General features: G+C 38.6%; 2 protein-coding genes and 1 long non-coding RNA gene across 3 annotated transcripts; 1 reads left to right on the top strand and 2 right to left on the bottom strand.

The window, feature by feature from the left end:
• Positions 1-6042: 6042 nt before the first annotated feature.
• On the bottom strand, positions 6043-6788 carry LOC133714644 (uncharacterized). The gene is made up of 3 exons (XR_009848765.1): positions 6650-6788; positions 6465-6563; positions 6043-6366 (listed from the first exon to the last, which is right to left on the bottom strand). It is a non-coding gene; the product is annotated as an uncharacterized LOC133714644 (long non-coding RNA).
• Positions 6789-10326: 3538 nt separating this feature from the next.
• Positions 10327-13757, bottom strand: LOC133716308 (uncharacterized). The gene is made up of 5 exons (XM_062143015.1): positions 11886-13757; positions 11303-11769; positions 11072-11177; positions 10595-10968; positions 10327-10483 (listed from the first exon to the last, which is right to left on the bottom strand). The coding sequence occupies exons 1-5, from the start codon at positions 13755-13757 to the stop codon at positions 10327-10329; spliced, it is 2976 nt and encodes a 991-aa protein (XP_061998999.1).
• A 4213-nt stretch (positions 13758-17970) lies between these two features.
• Positions 17971-18754, top strand: LOC133716307 (chromatin remodeling protein EBS-like). Its single transcript, XM_062143014.1, has 3 exons — positions 17971-18383; positions 18474-18542; positions 18655-18754. The coding sequence occupies exons 1-3, from the start codon at positions 17971-17973 to the stop codon at positions 18752-18754; spliced, it is 582 nt and encodes a 193-aa protein (XP_061998998.1).
• The last annotated feature ends 543 nt before the right edge of the window (positions 18755-19297 follow it).

Below are 19297 nucleotides of genomic sequence, written 5' to 3'. Positions count from 1 at the left end.
TTGGTTAAAAAGTGATTGAATCAACTACTGATTCGAATGAGGAGGGACATTTTGAGTAGACGGTTGGAACAGATGGTGGATTGAGATTTCGATCGAGATTGTAGATTCCGAGTGGTGATGAGCTCAAGGAGGAGGCCATGCGAGAAGCACATCGATCTCGATACACTGTACATCTAGCGAGTACTAAGATGTGTGTGGATCTATGAAGACAGTTTTGGTGGAATGGGATGAAGAGAGATGTTAGAGTATATATCCAAAGTGTCGGACCTGTCAACAAGTAAAGGCAGAGCATTAGAGGCTAGCAGGTATGTTGAATGTCGTTATCGATGTAGGTATGGAAATGGGAACAAGTCTCAATGGACTTTGTAGCTGAATTACCTAGGGCCAGGCATGGTCATGATTTGAAACAGTGGTTACTGACTGGTTGATGAAGTCACACATAATACCTGTGTCAAAGAAGTACTTGGTTGATGTGTTGTACAAGTGGTGTCAATAAGATTGTGAGACTTCATGGAGTGCCATTAATCAATTGTCCCTGATCGGGAGACACAAATTGTATCAGAACTTTGGGGAAGATTCTTTAGGGCCTTCGGAATTTCCTTGGCTATAGGTACAACTCATCATCCACAAATAGAGGGACGGACTGAGAGATTGAATCAAGTGATGGAAGATAGGTTGAGAGCTTGTGTTTGGACTTCAAGGGAGTTGGGTATACCATCTACCATTGGTAGAGTTTGCCTACAACAATAGCTATCACTCCAGTATCGGTATGGCACCATATGAGGCTCTTTATGGTAGGCCATGTAGGACTCCTATCTGTTGGGCTGAAGCAGGGGATAAAGGGCTCTTCGGTCCTGAGATTGTACAGGAGACTACAGAGAAGGTCACTGTTATTCGGGACAGGATCCGAACAGCACAGAGTAGGCAGAAAAGTTATGCTGATTTGAAGAGAAGACCAGTTGAGTTCGAAGTAGGTGGCCACGTTTTCTTGAAAGTCTCACCTATGAAAGGTGTGGTGAGATTTGGAAAGAAGGGGAAGCTAGCACCAAGATACGTGGGACCTTTTGAGATTTTGGAAAGGGTCGGTGAATTAGCATATCGTCTTGCCTTACCTGTTAGCATGTCTGGTGTACACAATGTCTTTCATGTGTCTATGCTCAGGAAGTACGTCCGAGATGAGTCCCACGTAATTGATCATGGTACGATTGAGGTAAACACGGATGTAACCTTTGTGGTTGAACCTGTTCGTATCTTAGATAGGTCTACGAAGAAGCTTCGTAGGAAGGAGGTTAATCTTGTGAAGGTGCTGTGGAGTCATCATGACGAGGGTGATGCATCATGGGAGTTAGAGTCTGACATGAGAGTGAAGCATCCACAGCTCTTTGTGGAATTGGGTGCTTGAATTTCGGGACGAAATTCCTTTAAGGGGGGTAGATTGTAATACCCGGTTGTTTTCTTTAATCAAAGCAAAAACATAATTATGGCATTGCTTTACTTTTCATGATTGCACTGCTTTACCTTTCATGATTATGTTTAATTAGTAGGGCTGCTTGAGAATTGTTAATCATCGGCCGACACCCTCGATCGACCGACACCAGAAACAAAAACAGAGCAAAGGCTCTCTCTCTCTCTCTCTCTCGTCCGAAAACACAAAAATAGAACAAACGCTCTCCGTTCTTTTCCTTCCACCACCGGCCATCAATCGACGCCGGACAACCTTCAGTGGCTTCGTCTCAGCCTTGCGAAGCTACCTGCTGCGGTCTTGGGTCACGGCACAGCCGGAAGCGGCGGCGAAGAGACCGGGTTCGTCCAGCCCCGATTTGGTTCCAAGCATGGTAGCTCGAGCTACCGATCACGAAACCTTCTTAAACTCCATCCTCAGGTTCGTCTCAACCTTCTGAAACTCCCAGAAGCACCCTTGCACGGCGGCGCTGTCTCTGGAGGCAGCTGGAGTTCGACCCCGATCGGATCAAAACGGAGCAAAGGATCCAAATATCTCGAACTACAGGACGTATTTTTGAGTGTTTCTTGGACTGGTGAACTCAGAGTGAGGAGCTGAACAACTTTCCAGAAGGGATCGAGGCCTGAGATTGAAGTTTTTACGCCGTAACTCAAGCTCGCCGGATTCTGGAATTTTTCCGGCCACCGAGACTTTTGATCAAGATATCTCGAGCTGTAGAGCATCATTTTGATTGATTCTTGAACCAGTGAGTTCGCCTTGAGGTTCTTAACAACTATCCAGAAGGGATCAAGGCCTGATATTGAAGTTTTTACGTCGAAATCATAGCTCGCCGGTTTCTGCAATTCTCGCCGGTTTCTGGAACATTTCCGGCCAAGTTCAACTGTTCTAGGTAATTTTCGACCACTTCCGTTCATTTTCAGACTTCATGCTAGTTAGGAAAGTGGTTGGGCTTGATGAGATGAAGAGGAGCAGCCTGGCCCCGACACCATCGGCGGTGGTCGGCGGCGGCTCTGCCCCTAACTCCGGCGGCCCTTTCTGGCCACCTCCGGGGGTCAAAAATGTGATTTCCTTACATTTTTAGATTTTACATTTCAATACGATCATTTCGATATATTATATGCAATTTTTGTATATCGTATGATTAAGTTATGAATTTTACGATTTCGATCGATTTCAATCGTTCGATTTGTGATCTGTGAAGATCAGACCGTCCGATGGACTTATAGTTTTGATATGTTGATCTTATGACTGTCCCAGTGGCTTTGTGTGGTCATGGACGAAGATCCGACCGTTGGATCTTCGTATAATTGCTAAACAGTGATTAGGGAGACGATTCGTGAGAATCCGTCCGTCGGATTTTCGTATAAATTGGTGAAGATGTTAGTAAGGACGATTCAGGAAGATCTGACCGTTGGATCTTCGTGATGATTTTTGGAGGATGATCCTAAAGGCGATCCGTGAGGATCCGACCGTTGGATCATCATTTAATTTCGATCCGACCGTTGGATTGTCATTTGAGTATGTTTTTGAATGTTTTGCTAAGTTAAGATCGTATCTGACTAGGTGATTGACAGTTTGAGTTGGTGGACGATTGTGAATCGTATTTTGAGCTGTTAAGAAGACGCAGCGGGATTAGAGGTGAGTAAACCTCACGTGGTTCATATTACGAACCGAATAAATTTAATTACTTTATTTTTTGGTCGTAATTATGTGAAAATATTTGTGTTTAATTGTGGAAATTGTTTGAATTAAATAATTGTTTTGGAAAAATATGAACTCAATCGACTACGGTTCATAGGGCTACGGCTCACAGGTAAGAAAATGAATTTATTGCTTTATTGCGTGTGAACTATAGTTGGTATTAATAGGCATTCCTGTGCGAATGTCTATGTATATATATTATTTACGTGAAATAATATGTATTGTTTGAGTTGTGAAATATTATGTATCGTTAGAGTTGTGTTGAGTTTATTGTTGAAAAGCAACATATTGTGAGAGGTGTTGAGTTTATTGTTGAGAAAACAATATATTGAGAGATGTGTTGAGTTTATTGTTGAGAAACAATATATTGAGAGATGTGTTGAGTTTTATTGTTGAGGAACAATAAATTGTTGTGATCTGTGATGATCAGTAGGTCACGGGGTGACCATGGCATACTATCAGTGAACCACACTCTCGTACCGGGCTGGTGGTTACTAATAGCATTAAAATCGTGAACCACGCTCTCGCGCCGGGCTGGTGGTTACGATCAGTTAGAGCTCTAGTCTGTCTGCCAAATGTTGAGTGATCTTATGAGGGAAATTGAGAGTAACTCATAAGTGTCTATATATATATATATGAGAGTGAGAAAGTGAAGTGGTTTTGTGGTGGTCGTTGTGATTGTGATGTTTCTACGTTTCTATACTTGAGTTAAAGGAAATGTATTTTAATAAATCAACAGTTCATTCTTGTTTACTCATACGAGCTGTCAAAAGCTTACCGGGTTTTGTGTTGTTGCAATCCCGGTACACTATTCAAATTGTGTAGCGGGTACTACTACAGGTCAGGAGAATCAGGAAGGTGATCGAGCTGCGTAGAGTAGCTGCAAGTGTGTTATTCTGATTTTCTATTGTGAGGTTTGTTATGCTCATTTAGAGCTTTACAATTTTACTTGTGAGAGTGAATTTGTAATAATAAACTCGAGGTCTTCGAGATTTTATATTTGAGTGGCGAGTGGTGTGTTTGTTCTGAGAAAAAAATTCAGAACGTTTATTTGATTAAGTTGTTAAATTCATGTTTCGGATTTGAATTTGTTATTCAAAATTCGGGGCGTGACACCCATACATTAGTAACCTTGAGAGCCATCATAGTTTAGGGCCGAAGGGCCAAATGATGACCCGTGAGTTATCTTTTAATTCATGTGTCCGGGACTCGGGGCTTTTGTGTCGTTTCTGACACTTCTCCTAGCACGAACATGAAATCTAAATATTATCAAAATTCACAACAAGGGCAAAAGTGTAAATATGTAAATATGGGGCAGATAATGGAGCTTTGAATCCAACCGGTTTTAATTAACATGATTATGATCATTGCGGGAACGAGGCGAGTCCTCGAAGGAAACCTAACGCCTTCGCTCTGAAAACAGTACAACGCTCTCTTCTCGTGGCTCGCTCGAGAGTGTCATTAGGGTTTCCTTGTTTTCAAAGCCTTGGAGATTTGCTTTTTTCCTTTGATTTCAAATTTCCCCAATAGGTCAGCTCCTTTATCTCTCTTCGTCCTCCAATTTTGTGTTAATCTGTGATTATTGGTTGAGAAACTGTGGGAGAAAGTGTTAATCTTTTTGGTTTATATTGATCGGATGTTTAGCTCTTTATTTTTATGGTATGAACTTAAAATTAAAGATCAAATCTTTTTCCCATTTGATCAATCTTGGACATATTGAGAATTGAGTTGAGTTGAGTTGATTCTGTACAAATTGAAGTGTCTTGTATTCTGATCACTTGTGTGCTCAAGAAAAAGCGGAGATACTCGTATATAGTTTGTTAGTTCCAGATTATGTAGTTTATATGGTTGGATTAAGGTCAATTGGATGATGTTTGAATGGGTATATGATTCTCTTATGCTTCAACTATCATTGGCTTGGTTTAGTATCTTCCATTCAGTTTGATTTCGTCATTTGACTAGAACACTGATCATTGTGTGTCTATTAACACTACACCAATTTTTCAATCAGACGACAGTTTTTCACCGTCGTCTGAGTATAGAGTTTGCTGTTGTCTATCTCAATGCCGTCTGATACATGGATCAGACAATACCAAAAAACTGTCGTCTGATAGAGTTTACTACAACAGCGACTACTATACTGTCTGTTGTCTGAATACCACGAAGAACAACAGCAATTGGCACCTTAACTCTTGTGCAAAGTAATTTCAGTTGACAGACCCTATAAGAATGTGGACGTGTAATGAAAATTTAGAGAACATTGATTTGTAAAAAAACTGTTGTCTGAAGGAAGCTTGTACATCTGCAAAGTAATTGAATACTATTGACTGACTTTGAACAAGACAAGAGCAAAACTATTAAAGTCATTGTGTATCATTGCTTCATACTATTGCATCCTAAAATAAACTGTTGTCTGAGATTTTCTTGAACTACAGCTTTCTTGCTTTATGGATCCTTAAAGTCTCTATTCAACCATATGGTCTCCCAAGATGCTGTACTAGTTGATCAATTCATACAATTGTAGCTTTTCAATTCTCTGTGGTCTTCCTTTTCATCAGACAACAGAACATATTATTATTTTTTTGTGTTATATCTTGTTAGACAATTGAATATGTTTAACAACTATTGTAGATAGATGATTCAGACAACAGATTTTTCTTTCTTTTTTCTTCATGTTCATTTGTTAGACAATGGTTTGCTGTTGGTTTTGAATTGTCTGAGATATAAGAGAAGACATACATTCTGTACAATTGAACACATCCTTAATTCCAAAAGCCATTTCATTCCATCAGCAATATTCATCCCAACATTTACATAAGAATTAACATTGCCTAAGTGCCTATAACTACATAAAGCCGGAAAACATAAACGCGTCCAATGCGCATTAACCATGCCTATAACTAAAGCAAAAACTAAAACCAGCTAGCAGGAGGCTCATCAAAATACCAAAACAAAAATGCCTTCAACTGCGCATTAACCATTCCTATAACTAAAGCAAAAACTAAAACCAGCTAGCAGGAGGCTCATGAAAATACCAAAACAAAAATGCCTTCAACTGCACATTAACCATGCCTATAACTAAAGCATGCCTTGAACAACCATCACAGCTATGAAATATGATACTTCATCACAAACTTAGCCCACTCTGACCTCACAACATCAATATCCTTTTGGGTGTAGATCAATTCGGATCGTCGCTGCCACTGAAACAAAAGGCATAGTACAATCTCAACATCACAAAATCACGCAGCAACAAGAACATTAAGTTATAAAGCTGTCGAACTAAAATTTAAGGCTTTACCTTTGAAGCAAAACCCAGGTTCTTATCCTCAATTATTTCCTTCATGTACCGCATGATGAATATGCCACAGTCCTTCACATTTTGTTGTGCCGGAATACCCTAAAAACAGTCATTACAAAATCTCAGCAGTGCACTAACCATAGCATGTACAAAATATGAACCTACAATTATGAATACTAGCATACCCCCATGTTTTGCCACACTATTGATTTCCGGCCAGACCTATTTCTTTGAGCATTGTAAATTTTGATCCCACTTCAACAATAAAATAGAAGACAGCAGTAAGTTTAATCAATCGGCGACAAACAAACCAACATAAAAATCATCATTCCAGTATTAATGGAAATTAGAGACTTAGGCAGACTTACTTTTCTACAACAGTTTGCCATTCTCCACCAACTAGTCGACGCCGCAATGGATCCATGAAATAGATAGTTTCTTCCTCCGGATTGACAACAGTCAACATCCAATGGTTACTTATAATTTTATACCAAGAAATTAAGTCAGCTCCAATTTATATATATATATATATATATATATATATATATATATATATATATATATATATATATATATATATTACTTACTAAACGACATATTTGAAGTAATTAATTAGACAAGTTAAAGATAAGTCATTCACCCTGCATTATACGGCACCAAAAAAATCTGGCCCTTCACTGCAGTTGTGAACCTATTTGCTAGAAAACGCGATCTTTCCGTTGTATTTCCAGTTCCAGCTGCTCCAATCTGTGAAGGGTCCACAAAGCTAACCATGTGTGACATCTTTGCTCTCTTCAAGACTTCATGCAAGTAGCTGTAAAAGCACATAACCTTAATACATTTGAAAACAAATAAGAGTATACATATTGAATACATTTATGAGATAATAATTCATCGGAGCCTACTGATTTTTCCAACTTACCATATATACATTGAGATTACTCCACCTGATAGTTCAGTCATTGTACACAATGCATGAATGTCTGACTTAAACAGATAATGCTTCCTGTCGATGCTAAACACTTTCTGTTCCAAATTGAAGGAGATTGTCCTCCCATTTGCCAAATTGTCCCTTGCCCAAATCCACAAGCACTTCAAAGGTGCAGGGTAATCTTTTGGTAGCTTTTTCATGTCAATATTCTCCTCTTCAGGAATGCCTACTTGCCTTTTCCTCTTCTTCAAACCCTTACTGGACTTATTTGGTTGTTTCTACATGATAACATATCGAGTTATTACTAAATACACAATGGAAGAACATGCATGCTTCAGTTGCAGTTTCAGTTAGTTTACCTTCATAGTGTCGGGAGGGGATTGAAGTATGAGGTCCCTCGGCCAAGCAATGTAAGTCCCAACAGCATCTTTGACAGTAACTATCTCATCGTTGACTGGGAATGGAACCTTAGCTTGAGGATCAAGTGGACGCAGAATCGACACTCGCACATTCCCTTCTTCCAAAGCAACACCATGAAGTGTCTGGTTTTTGCAAGTAGTGTCCACTTCAACAATGGTAGCAATAGCAACAATATTGTCGATCGACCCTAAAGCCAATCTGCACTCGAACTCTTTAAGTTCCTGTTTTATGCAATAACACATATTTGAAGAGAAACCAATTCAGCCATCTAGGACAACTCGACATATCAACACTGATTATTAATATACAAATCAAACACATGCATCAAAACAGTTTAATTAATTTATCTACGTCGTAGATTAGAGCATATATACCTGCTGTGTAACTTCAACCAACTCAACAGCCTTCTCATGAACTACTACAGCAGCTGGTTCTTCCACCGGAACCTCCACCGGAACCTGTACAACCTTATCTTCTTCCACTTCCTTCGCAATGTCATCCACTAAGTCTAACCGCTTCTTTGCAGAGATACCAGCAGCGTCCTCAACCTTTTGTAATGCACACTTCTCCCGCAAAGTAGAGCAACTACCTTGTCCAGAACCAAGGTCCTTCTGGCCTGCCATAGGGGACTGAATGGGAAGGGTTTTCCCTTCAAGTTTTGCTTCCAACCTCCTTATTGTTTCAGCCCAATGTGCTCTCTCTCGTGCCACAATTTTCTCTGTCTCCTCCTCTATTAATTTCTTGCAGCCTTCCTTAATTCTCTCTTCAACAGTTTTCCTTTTTTGCCTCGGTAGGTTAAAATATACGCCAGGCTTGACATGACCCCCCACACCACGCACTCTTCCATGGTGTTCAGGGTTACCTAGAGCCTTTGTCAATACATCATCAGTGCCACAAGATGTCACCTCACCGTCACTCACTTGCCTCTTTAGCTTTTCCTAAAAGAAGAAATTTTTTTTAATTTAAATCAGTTTTTGATTTAAAGTTGTATATCTTGTAATATAGTTGTAGTAAATGGCTTAGATAAACTAAAACAATGATAACACTATACTTACTATGTCTGCGGCACACTTCTCTACCTCAACATCTTTGAAGTTGCCATGTTTATCCTGCCGTGCCTTGATCCACATTGTTGCACGGTCGATTTCCGAATCAGGATTGATTTCAGACTACAAAATAACATAACTATAAGTAACCATTTAACCTTAACAATAACTCAGCATGCAAGATTTAAAAGTAAATCACTCTACATATGCTCACCAATTCAGCCTCCAGATTTGCGTATCCCTTACGCGACATGCGATGAGGGTACTTGTTCTTAGACCTCTTTCCCTTTTGCACCTTCTGCATTTCCTATAAACCATCAAAGTAATGACCATCATAACTCAATTCACTATAGTTATAACATGAGTAGTTATAATTTATCCAAGTTCTGAAAACATGAAAATACAAACAAACTGTACCTGAAATTCCTCAGACAATCGATCAGCTACAAAGATGTCCCAATGAGACTTCTCGATGAAGTTGTAATCAGCTGGGGGATACTCTAACAATTCAGGTTCATCCTTATGTGGGATGATGTACTGTGTAGTCAGCTTGCTCTTAAATTCTCTCCACTTCTGTGAAGCTGAAGATAGGACCATTCTCCTTGCCTCCGGAGGTACCTCAAATGCCATCTAAACAAATGATAAAGCAAAAATTAAAACCAGTCTATGAACATGGAGTCTTTATATTAATCAAGAAAAGAAGGATCAGTAATTTTATACCTCGACACACCGCCAAATCTTATTTTTACGATCCTTTGGGACCTGCTTCCAAGAAGGTCTCCATATTGGTGCCTTAGTACGTGCTAGTACCTCAATATATGACTGCATTTCCTTGGCTGCAGCACCATAAGGCACCCCCTTCTGATTAAACAAGACTTTCAACTTTACCCCAAGAATTTTCCTTCTCACAATCCTGTGCATTGTAACACAACCACGCTTTAGCAACTTTAAGCCGCTTTTTTCTGGGCTGGATGCCTTAGATGACTTTTTCTTCTTATGCTTCGTCAATGACTTGCTGACCCTTAGCGATGTCGTTGCTCTCTTTGGTGATGGCTTATTTTCTGATGCATTTGACTGACCAGAAGATGCTAGTTCTGGTGCAGATCTCGCTCTTGTCACTTTCAATGCATTGATAATATTCTGCCTTGCTCTAGTGGCAGCCTTAGATTTTGAAGGAGCCATGATCTACAACCAAAAACACATGAGGGTTAGTTAAATATAAATAGGGCATGCTAGATCATATATAGTAAAGCAATATATATTGACCTGCACAAAAATTATGAAGTTTAAAGAAAAAATAAATCAATATTGAAAACAGAAAGCTTAACAGATAAGGGAACATTATCATTGATAAGCAACGAAACAAATCAAGTAAAAACAACGATTCACATCCGAATTCAAATAAATAAAGTACATAGCCAATAATAACAATAATAAACCCTAAACTAAGAGTTGACACATTTCATCAGTCAATCCATATTCCTTCGTCACCATCCCGCATATAATTGCTAGTTTGGTCACCATCTAAATCTGTAGTGTCGATCGGAGGCATTGTGGTATCAAACAGCTCGTTCTCAAGTTCAATGACGCCAACCTCCTCATCATCACCTGCATGGTAATCCCTATCAGGACATCATACGACCACAGACCAATTAGCGTTAAGAGGGTCATTTATGTAACAGACTTGCTTCACATCTGTACCTAACACGAAAGGATCATTAAAATGACCTAACCTATTCAAATTTACTAATGTATAACCCAAATCATCTATCTTAATGCTCTTATCAATGTCAACCCAATCACAGTAGAATACAGGAACCCTAAAGCTATGATAGTCTAACTCCCATATATCTTTAACGACTCCATAAAAAGTCGTATCATCATTAACCGGGTTTTTATCCTTCGCACTAGAGACTAGCATTGCATTGGCGAACAATGAAACACCACTGCATTGAACTGCTCGAACATCATCACGATCCTTGGTGTTGAAATTAACCCCATTTATCTTGTAAGCACTGAATGTTGGTACTTCTGAACTAGGGCCATCAGCAATCCACCTTAAGTGTTCCGAAACATTAATATGATCATCAATACACCCAGCAGCAACCTTCATGCAAAGAAATAACATTATTATAATTTAAACTGCCATTTATACTTAATATCTACCCAAACTATAAAAGGTGCTGGAATAAACAGATCATTATACTTACCTTGTCTTGTATCCATTTCACAAATGTTTTATTCTGCTTCTCCTTTAGCCACTTCTTATTTTTTTTTAAATTTGGATAAACATGCTTCAACCATTCCAAATGTTCACTACAAAAGACAAGAAAAATGCAAAACCTTTAGTAAACTCCAACTACATGTATTTATTTGTACCGAAATGACACAGTAAAAAAAATAAAAAAATAAAAAATAAATAAACAGAACACATGACTTACTCAAAGTAGGGCCTTGCTTCATCCGTATTCTGCAACACACAAAGATGTGCTAGCTGCAACTTCTTTTGATTTGGACAGATCATTGTGGCACCTGACAAAGGTCTGGACGTCCCCTTATTGTTAGATGTACTGCTAGATGGTAGTCCAACAGTAGGTTCAGTTAGATTGCGTTCTGCCAAAAACTCTACTGCTTCTTCGGCGATGTATGATTCAGCAATGCAACCTTCTGGATGGTTACGGTTCCTAACATATCCTTTCAATGTTTTCATGTACCTTTCGAAGGGGTACATCCATCTAAAGAAAATAGGGCCACATAGCTCAACTTCTCTAACAAGATGGATCGAAAGATGAATCATGATATCGAAGAAGGACGGTGGGAAGAATTTCTCAAGCTCACAAACTGTTTCGACAAGGTCAGCTTGAATTTTTTTTAGCTTCTCTACATCTATGACTTTACTGCATATGGCCTTGAAGAAGAGACAGAACTTAATGATAGCATATCTAACTGGTTTCTCTAATACTGAACGAATTGCAATGGGGAGCAAGTGATGGAGGACAGTATGGCAATCATGTGATTTCATACCAACAAGCCGTAGATCATCCATGCTAAACTCTTCACATTAGAACATAACCGATCAGCAAGCTTCATGCCAAAAAAAGATTTGCAAACTGTTTTCTTTTCTTCTAGCATGAGATTCCAGCTTGCCAAAGGTAATTTCTCTTTTTTCCCCCCAATTTTAGGCTTCAGACCAGCCCTTATACCCATTGCCACCATATCTAAACGAGCAGCCACCCCATCTTTGGTTTTCCCAGGAATATTCAACAATGTACCGATTAATGCATCACAAACATTTTTCTCGATGTGCATTACATCAAGATTATGTCGAACGGGAAGAAACTTCCAGTACTCAAGTTCGAAGAAAACAGATTTCTTCTTCCAACATGGTCTACTCTCATCTTCAGCACCCTTATATGGAGGATAAGGGTGCTTTTTACCAAAAGGCCAGTTCATACCTTCTACTCTTTGCAACACCTCATGTCCACTTAATGGAATAGGAGCGAGATCACGTTCTTCAGTGTTATCGAAAGCTGCTGCCTGTTTTCGATAAGGATGGTAACGTGGTAAGAATCTCCGATGCCGCATATACGACATCTTTTGACCATGAGCCAGCCTATGAGGTTTGGTATGCTCTAAACAAACAGGACACGCATTGTACCCTTTCACAATGCTGCCTGACAAATTCCCATATGCAGGGAAGTCGTTAATGGTCCAAAAGAGCATTGCTTTAAGTTTGAAGTACTTTTTTCTATAACCATCATATACCCCTTCAACCCCATCCCACAAAATCTTCAAATCATCTATCAAGGGCTGGAGATAGACATCAATGTCATTTCCAGGCTGTTTAGGTCCAGAGATTAACAAGGTGAGCATCATGTACTTCCTCTTCATGCAGAGCCATGGGGGAAGATTGTAGGTCACTAGTATGACAGGCCAACAAGAATATCTACTAGAAAGGGAACTGTGGGGATTGAAACCATCAGACGACAGCGCTAGCCTTAGATTCCTAGGCTCTGAACTAAAAGCAGGCCACTTGTCGTCCACTAACTTCCAAGTAGGGGAGTCAGCCGGATGCCTCATTTTATCATCCTTCAGTCGCTCATCAGCATGCCATGTCAAGCTTTTAGCTGTACTAGTCGACTGAAACATCTTTCTGAATCTAGGTATAGGTGGAAAATACCACAACACTTTCCCCGGAACCTCGACTTTTTCTATTTTATTCTTTCCCAACTTCCACCTAGAGAGACCACAAGTAGGGCAGGTAGTGGCATCAACATTACTATCCCTGTATAAGATACAGTCGTTAGGACACGCATGTATCTTTTCATAATTCATTCCCAACGCACACAAACTCTTTTTGGCCTCATAAAAAGAACTTGGTACTTCATTACCTTCTGGAAGCAATATTCCAATCAATATCAACATGTCAGAATAGCAAGCATCACTCAACCCATGCTTTGCTTTCAGGTTACAAGTTTTAACAAGTCCATTTAACTTGGTAAAACGCGTACAGCCAGGGTAAAGAGGTTTGTCGCCATCCTCAACAAACCTTAAAAACTCATCGGAGTCTACTGAAAACTCATGATCATCAGACCCCCCCACAGTGTCATTACCTGCCATTTCTACAGTTTCAGAACTCCCTTCGGGTTCACTACTCTCATTTGACGAGAGTTCCCCATGCCATATCCATTTTGTGTAAGTTTTATCAATACCAAACTCAACCAAATGATCCCTTACTACCTTAGCCTTCCAAGATTTACCATGACCACATTTCATACAAGGACAGCAAACCTTATTGACATCACAACCACTCTCTAATGCAAACATAATCAATTCTTCAACCCCTAACTCAAAAGCTCGCGACCTCCTATCAGCATGCATCCATGATTTGTCCATCTTACAATGAAAGCCAGACAACATATAAATATTCCAAGGATGCAACCACAAAACAAAACAACTTAATATACCTAACATTTCATCGCAACCACAAGTGTACTATATATATGCATGTCATAGAATCATAGAGCACATAGGCAGCCATTGCAATCATCACAAATATACGGCAACGAACATGTATATTATAAATTGCATCATATTAATGACAAGGAAATCAACAACCACATCAACAAACACAACAACTAAAATTATAAACCTATATGCTACACTAGTACAAAATAAGAGAGAGCTTAGCAATACTCACCAAAAGTGCTTATCTAAGCTACTTTGCCACAACAATAAGCTTATCTACCTCCACCAGCCTCCTTAGTTCATCCGCCGAGATTCATTTTCAATCACCAAATTTACCTATGACAAATTTACAATACATACAAAAGTTATCTCCAAGTTCAAAACTTTAACACTTTTGAAACAAAGAACCAACAGAAGAAGTTGCATCATTAAGATCCCATTTTTGACTCAATACCAAGATATATAAGTAATCATGTTACAGATGTATATATAAGTAATCATGTCACAGATTATAAGTAACCATCACTATTAATGGAAATAAAACAATCACAGCCTGCATGTTTTCTATTTGAATCAATATGTTCTAGGTCTGGAATGGAATCAACCATAACTCCATCAGTACTCTTTTTTTTTATTAAAAAAAAAAAAAAAAAAAAAACTCCATCAGTACTAACTAAGAACTGAAACCCAAACACACACACACACACACGCAAATAACTAAAGTTTTGACAAAACTGCATGTTAAGTTATTTACATAATCAACAAAGATTATGAGTAATGATTTATTTGATCCGAATGATATGCTTGTTTGAAACCTTACAGATCAAAAAACTCAGATTTCGATCCAGATTAAGGTACTGAAAAACCTCATCCAGCCATCCAGATTTCGAACAACTGGTAATGATAGCACAACGATCATGACAAGCAAGTAGTATAGGCCACTATGCACATAAAGAGAAACCACAAAAGTTCCTTCAATTTGATAAAGCCAAATAAACCCTTTTTAAAAACAGTTACTACTACTTAGGGATCCATAAACTCCCAACCAATCTCAACTGTAAACAATTAAGCCCAACCAAATGCTAGAACTAAATGGTCCGTAATAAATATGCAAAATCTGAAGAAAAAAAATTAAATAAAAAAAAAGGGGGGGGGGGGTAAGATAGCTCTTCTGCTTTAGATGGAATCAATTTCATCAATAGGCTAAAAAGGCTAATTACACCTACTGTTATAAAACAAATATGCAAATGTGAATGATACAGCAGCCAAAATTTCATTCTTTCTTTAATATATCAAATGGGTTTATCAAAAGCTAAGCATATAACTAAAAAATATGCAAAATTTGAAATGACAACAACCAAAGTTTCAATCTTTCTTCTAAATATGATCTGGGTTTATCAAAAGCTTCAGACTTTAATCACACAAATGGTTATTCAACAATACCCAGAGAGTAAAATCAAACAAAGTTGAGTAGCTAAAGTTCAGAGGGGGTGTACGGAGCAGGGTGAATGAGTCGGAGCAGAGCTTGGGCAACCCAAAAAAAAAACAGATCTAACACTTCGCACTTCAAGCCTATTTGCTTGAAATCTCTTAACAACCTACTGGGACATGATATCGAAAAGGATTTCAGGATTCACACTAATTTTTCTTCTCTTTTCTCAAGGTTTCCCCATCATCCATACAATCTTGGTTGCTTTTCGGCACCCTCATACACCTAACTCCGGATTATATTTTAGCAAATAATAAACCAGATTGCAAAGATAGGCTTAATCATTGACAAAATAAATCACCAAATGGAAAGGCATAAACCTTGAACAGCTAAGAAAAAGAGAGAGAGAGACAGAGAATGGAAACACATACATAAGTGTTCAACTGCCTCACGAAACTGGAGAAGTTATTGTGCTTGAAGTACTTGGGCAACAGGTCCCTGACGAACTACGGCGGGTTCCAGACCATGAAGCTGTTGTTGATGGAGGTTAAGTTTGAGAGGATCTGCCTTCAAACTGCTTAGTAGAGACGGGTTCGTGGTCTGAGAGCGGGCTGAGGGCGGGGCTGAGAGCGGGACTAAGGGAGGGCTGAGGGCGGGATTGAGGGATGAGAGAGAGAGAGCGATTTTCAGTTGGAGGCGGGAGTGGGTGTTTTGCTCGATGGAATGGAGAGGGAAAGAGTTGAAAGTGTTAAAGTGTTAAAGTATAAGTCAAACCCTAACTAAAGTCAGCTATTGATTGTATCGAAAAAAAAATCTAAATCTCAGACGACATCAAATAAAGGGCATTGTCTGAAACTCATGTGACAACAGACAAATTAAAAACCATTGTCTGAACCACTTAAATCAGGCAACATCTTTCAGTAGCCATTGACTTACAAGATATCACACAACAGACACCTAATAACAGTTGTGTGACTGAAAATAATCAGACAACAGCAAAAATCAACCATTGTATAAATGAACCTTGGACAACATCACATAATAGCTGTAGTCTGAATTAATTCATTCAGACAACATCAAAAAAATAAACCATTGTCTGAAATGATATTGCACAAGAGCCAAGAAAAAACTATTGTCTAATTCGAAAACTTAGACGACAGTTTTTTTTTCCTGTCGTCTGATTAAATCAGACGATAGTTAAAATGTTTGCTGTCGTCTGATATGTGTTGTCTGATTCCGAAATTGGTGTAGTGTAAGTATTAAAAACATTCATCTTTCCCTGCATTTTTAGTGAAACTGATAAAGATGATAAGTGCTTGAGTCCTGCCTTTTAACATCGAATGGGCTTATTTACAATTATTTGTGTTATGTTTATAAGGGTTTTGTCAGATAGACAATGCAGGTTCAACTTTTTACTGGTATTAATAATTTTTTTGGCGGACTAGTGTGAATCTTAATTGACTTCTGCTAAATCAGTGACTGTTGCTATTGATGCTGCATTTTTCAGTGACATGCCTCGAATTCGAAGGCTCAAAATTCAGAAGTACTTTTTAAAGGTAAATGATTGTTTGTTTCGTATTCATTTTTGATCATTTATAGTTTGAGCATATTCATTTTTAATCAGTTATTCAGGTCTGTTATACTGATGGTGATGATCATGATTCATGAAGTAGTTTTTATTATTTTGGTGCAAAATGACTCAGTTTGTCGTGCTGGGAAATTGTCTATTTGTATTTGTTCAGAAATTGATAATTTATAGCTGGGAATTTGAATTTGAACGAGATGTTATTACGGGGGTTTTCATGATGCTCTGCCTTCAATAAAACTCAATTTTATTTCATTCCAACTCTGTTTTTGCTGAAAATAGGTAGCATAGGCAGACATCACATGTCACAGTGTCACCCAATTTCCCAATAGAGTAGCTCACCAAACAACTTTCATTGACAGTATTAGAGGTAGAACTAGCAGCCTTTTGAAGTTCCATTCATGTTCAGTGTTTCATTGACCGTATTAGAGGTAGAAGTTGGCTATTTGTATTTGTTCAGAAATTGATCATTTATAGCTGGGAATTTGAATTTGAATGAGATGTTGCTGAGAAGTTGGGTTTTCATTATCGGGGTTTTCATGATGCTGTGCCTTCAATAAAACTCAATTTTATTTCATTCCAACTCTGTTTTTGCTGAAAATAGGTAGCATAGGCACATCACATGTCACAATGTCAACCAATTTCCCAATAGAGTAGCTCACCAAACAACGTTCGTTGACTGTATTAGAGGTAGAACTAGCAGCCTTTTGAAGTTCAATTCATGTTCAGTGTTTGATGTTATGAAATAACTCTCCAAACCATGTAGCCAGTGAAGGAACACCTGAGGACTGCTGTCCCCATTTAAATCAGCAACATCAAGTTTGACACCCTTTTCCGAATCTGGCTGTCTTGGTTCTTCTTGCCCTAGAATCTGAAGCTGGAAAGTGGGTGGTGGTTGAGGTGGTAGGTGTTTGGTTTGGGAACACCTCAGCCACCACCCCACCACCCTTTCTCACCCTGATACCAACATACAAAGACTTTCAGGAACCACATTTAAGAAACAGTATTTTGAAAACTCTATGTCTGGGTTTAATTTTCACTGTGGATATTGTTCTTTAGGGTCCCTATGGGGTTTGGGTTTTCAGCAATTGGAGGTAATGATGATGATTGTTTAATCAACTTTAATCATGTGGCAGATGAGAAAGAGGAGACAGCGTCCGAAACCTGTCACTTTAAGGGATCAATTTTCTGTCGAAGTTGGCGATGATGTTCTTGTTAGAAATAAAGAATCAAATAAATTATGGGTGGCACACATCCTGCGTATGACCAAAATTAAAGGCAGAATTTCGGTGGAGGTGAGGTGGTACTATCGCATGGAGGAAATCTTAAGCAAAGCCCCTAGTTTCATTGGAGACAAGGAGTTCATCATCTCTGATCATTATGGTTTTGTGGATGGTGAAACTATTAGTGAAAAATGTAGGGTACACACTTTCTCTGCGTACCAAGGCATCAGTAGCGATAAACTGGAAGAGAATGATTACTATTGGCGATTTGAGTATTCTCCTGTGTTACATAAGTTCAAGGAAGTTTCTGTTCCTGTGTAAGTCTCTCTCTCAGTTTTTGTTTTAGTGGGTGTTTATGAATGAAACTTAATGGATTTTGTTTTTATGTTTTTATTTTATTTTTGAAGGTATTGGGAGTGTCAGCTGCCTGAGAACCCAGATAAAATGATGGTGATGTGTTCCAACTGCGACAAGTGGTAAAATCTTTTAGTTCTTTTCTTTCAAGTTGTCAGTGTTAAGTTTCTTCAACATATTTTTTCTTTGCGATGAACTTCTTTCAACTTATTTTAGATACATTTTGACTTGTAGGTACCATCGTGAATGTGTGAACTTGCAGGAGTCAGATCCAGATAAATTGAGCGAGATGGATTTTTGTTGCCCTACGTGTACAAGTTTGTTGAATATATGAAGTGTATAAACGTTAGAAACATGGGTCCAAATTATGTTCCTAGTTAAAGAAGGATTTGTTTAACAATGAGAACTGATATCTAGATGGGAAAGGCGTACAGAGTTTCCTTGGTTAGTGTGGTCGTGTGGATCAGTGCATCACCAAGGCATTCGTGCTATGAAGTTTGCTGCTTCACCTCTTGTGTGCGTTGCTGTCCAGTGCAAGGTTGCTTCTGACCATCCCCAAACGTCTGGCAAAGTCTAATCCTATGATTTGAAATTATTTTACTGATCTCCGAAAAGGTTGCCAATATGAAACCTTTAAATTATTATGTTTAATCTTCTTCTTCATTAGTTTAGGTGCGGCTAATAATAGTTATTGCCGCTATTACTAGGGGCATTTCATTTTACACCCAAATTTGGTTACACCTATTAGATTAAAACCCATCCATGATTTTTTTTTTTTTTTTTTAATATACACTCAATAATTGCAGCCAGAGAATCATGCAAGCAACAAGAACAAATCAAATGTTGGTCGAAAAACCAGAAAGTGGTGTGAATTGAA

Source organism: Rosa rugosa, chromosome 6 (assembly GCF_958449725.1).
Source record: "Rosa rugosa chromosome 6, drRosRugo1.1, whole genome shotgun sequence".
Lineage (NCBI taxonomy): Eukaryota > Viridiplantae > Streptophyta > Magnoliopsida > Rosales > Rosaceae > Rosa > Rosa rugosa.
This window is presented reverse-complemented; position numbering and strand designations above follow the sequence as displayed.

Bases quoted from the DNA above. Each gene is read 5' to 3' on its own strand.
- LOC133716308 (XM_062143015.1), bottom strand. From the start codon at position 13,757: ATGGACAAATCATGGATGCATGCTGATAGGAGGTCGCGAGCTTTTGAG. The intron at 11,770-11,885 runs GTATGAAATCAC...CTCTTCTTCAAG, and splicing joins GGATGATCTACGGCTTGTTG to GCCATATGCAGTAAAGTCAT. The intron at 11,178-11,302 runs GTAAGTCATGTG...TGTCTTTTGTAG, and splicing joins GAAGCAAGGCCCTACTTTGA to TGAACATTTGGAATGGTTGA.
- LOC133716307 (XM_062143014.1), top strand. From the start codon at position 17,971: ATGTGGCAGATGAGAAAGAGGAGACAGCGTCCGAAACCTGTCACTTTA. The intron at 18,384-18,473 runs GTAAGTCTCTCT...TTATTTTTGAAG, and splicing joins AAGGAAGTTTCTGTTCCTGT to GTATTGGGAGTGTCAGCTGC. The intron at 18,543-18,654 runs GTAAAATCTTTT...TTTGACTTGTAG, and splicing joins TGTTCCAACTGCGACAAGTG to GTACCATCGTGAATGTGTGA.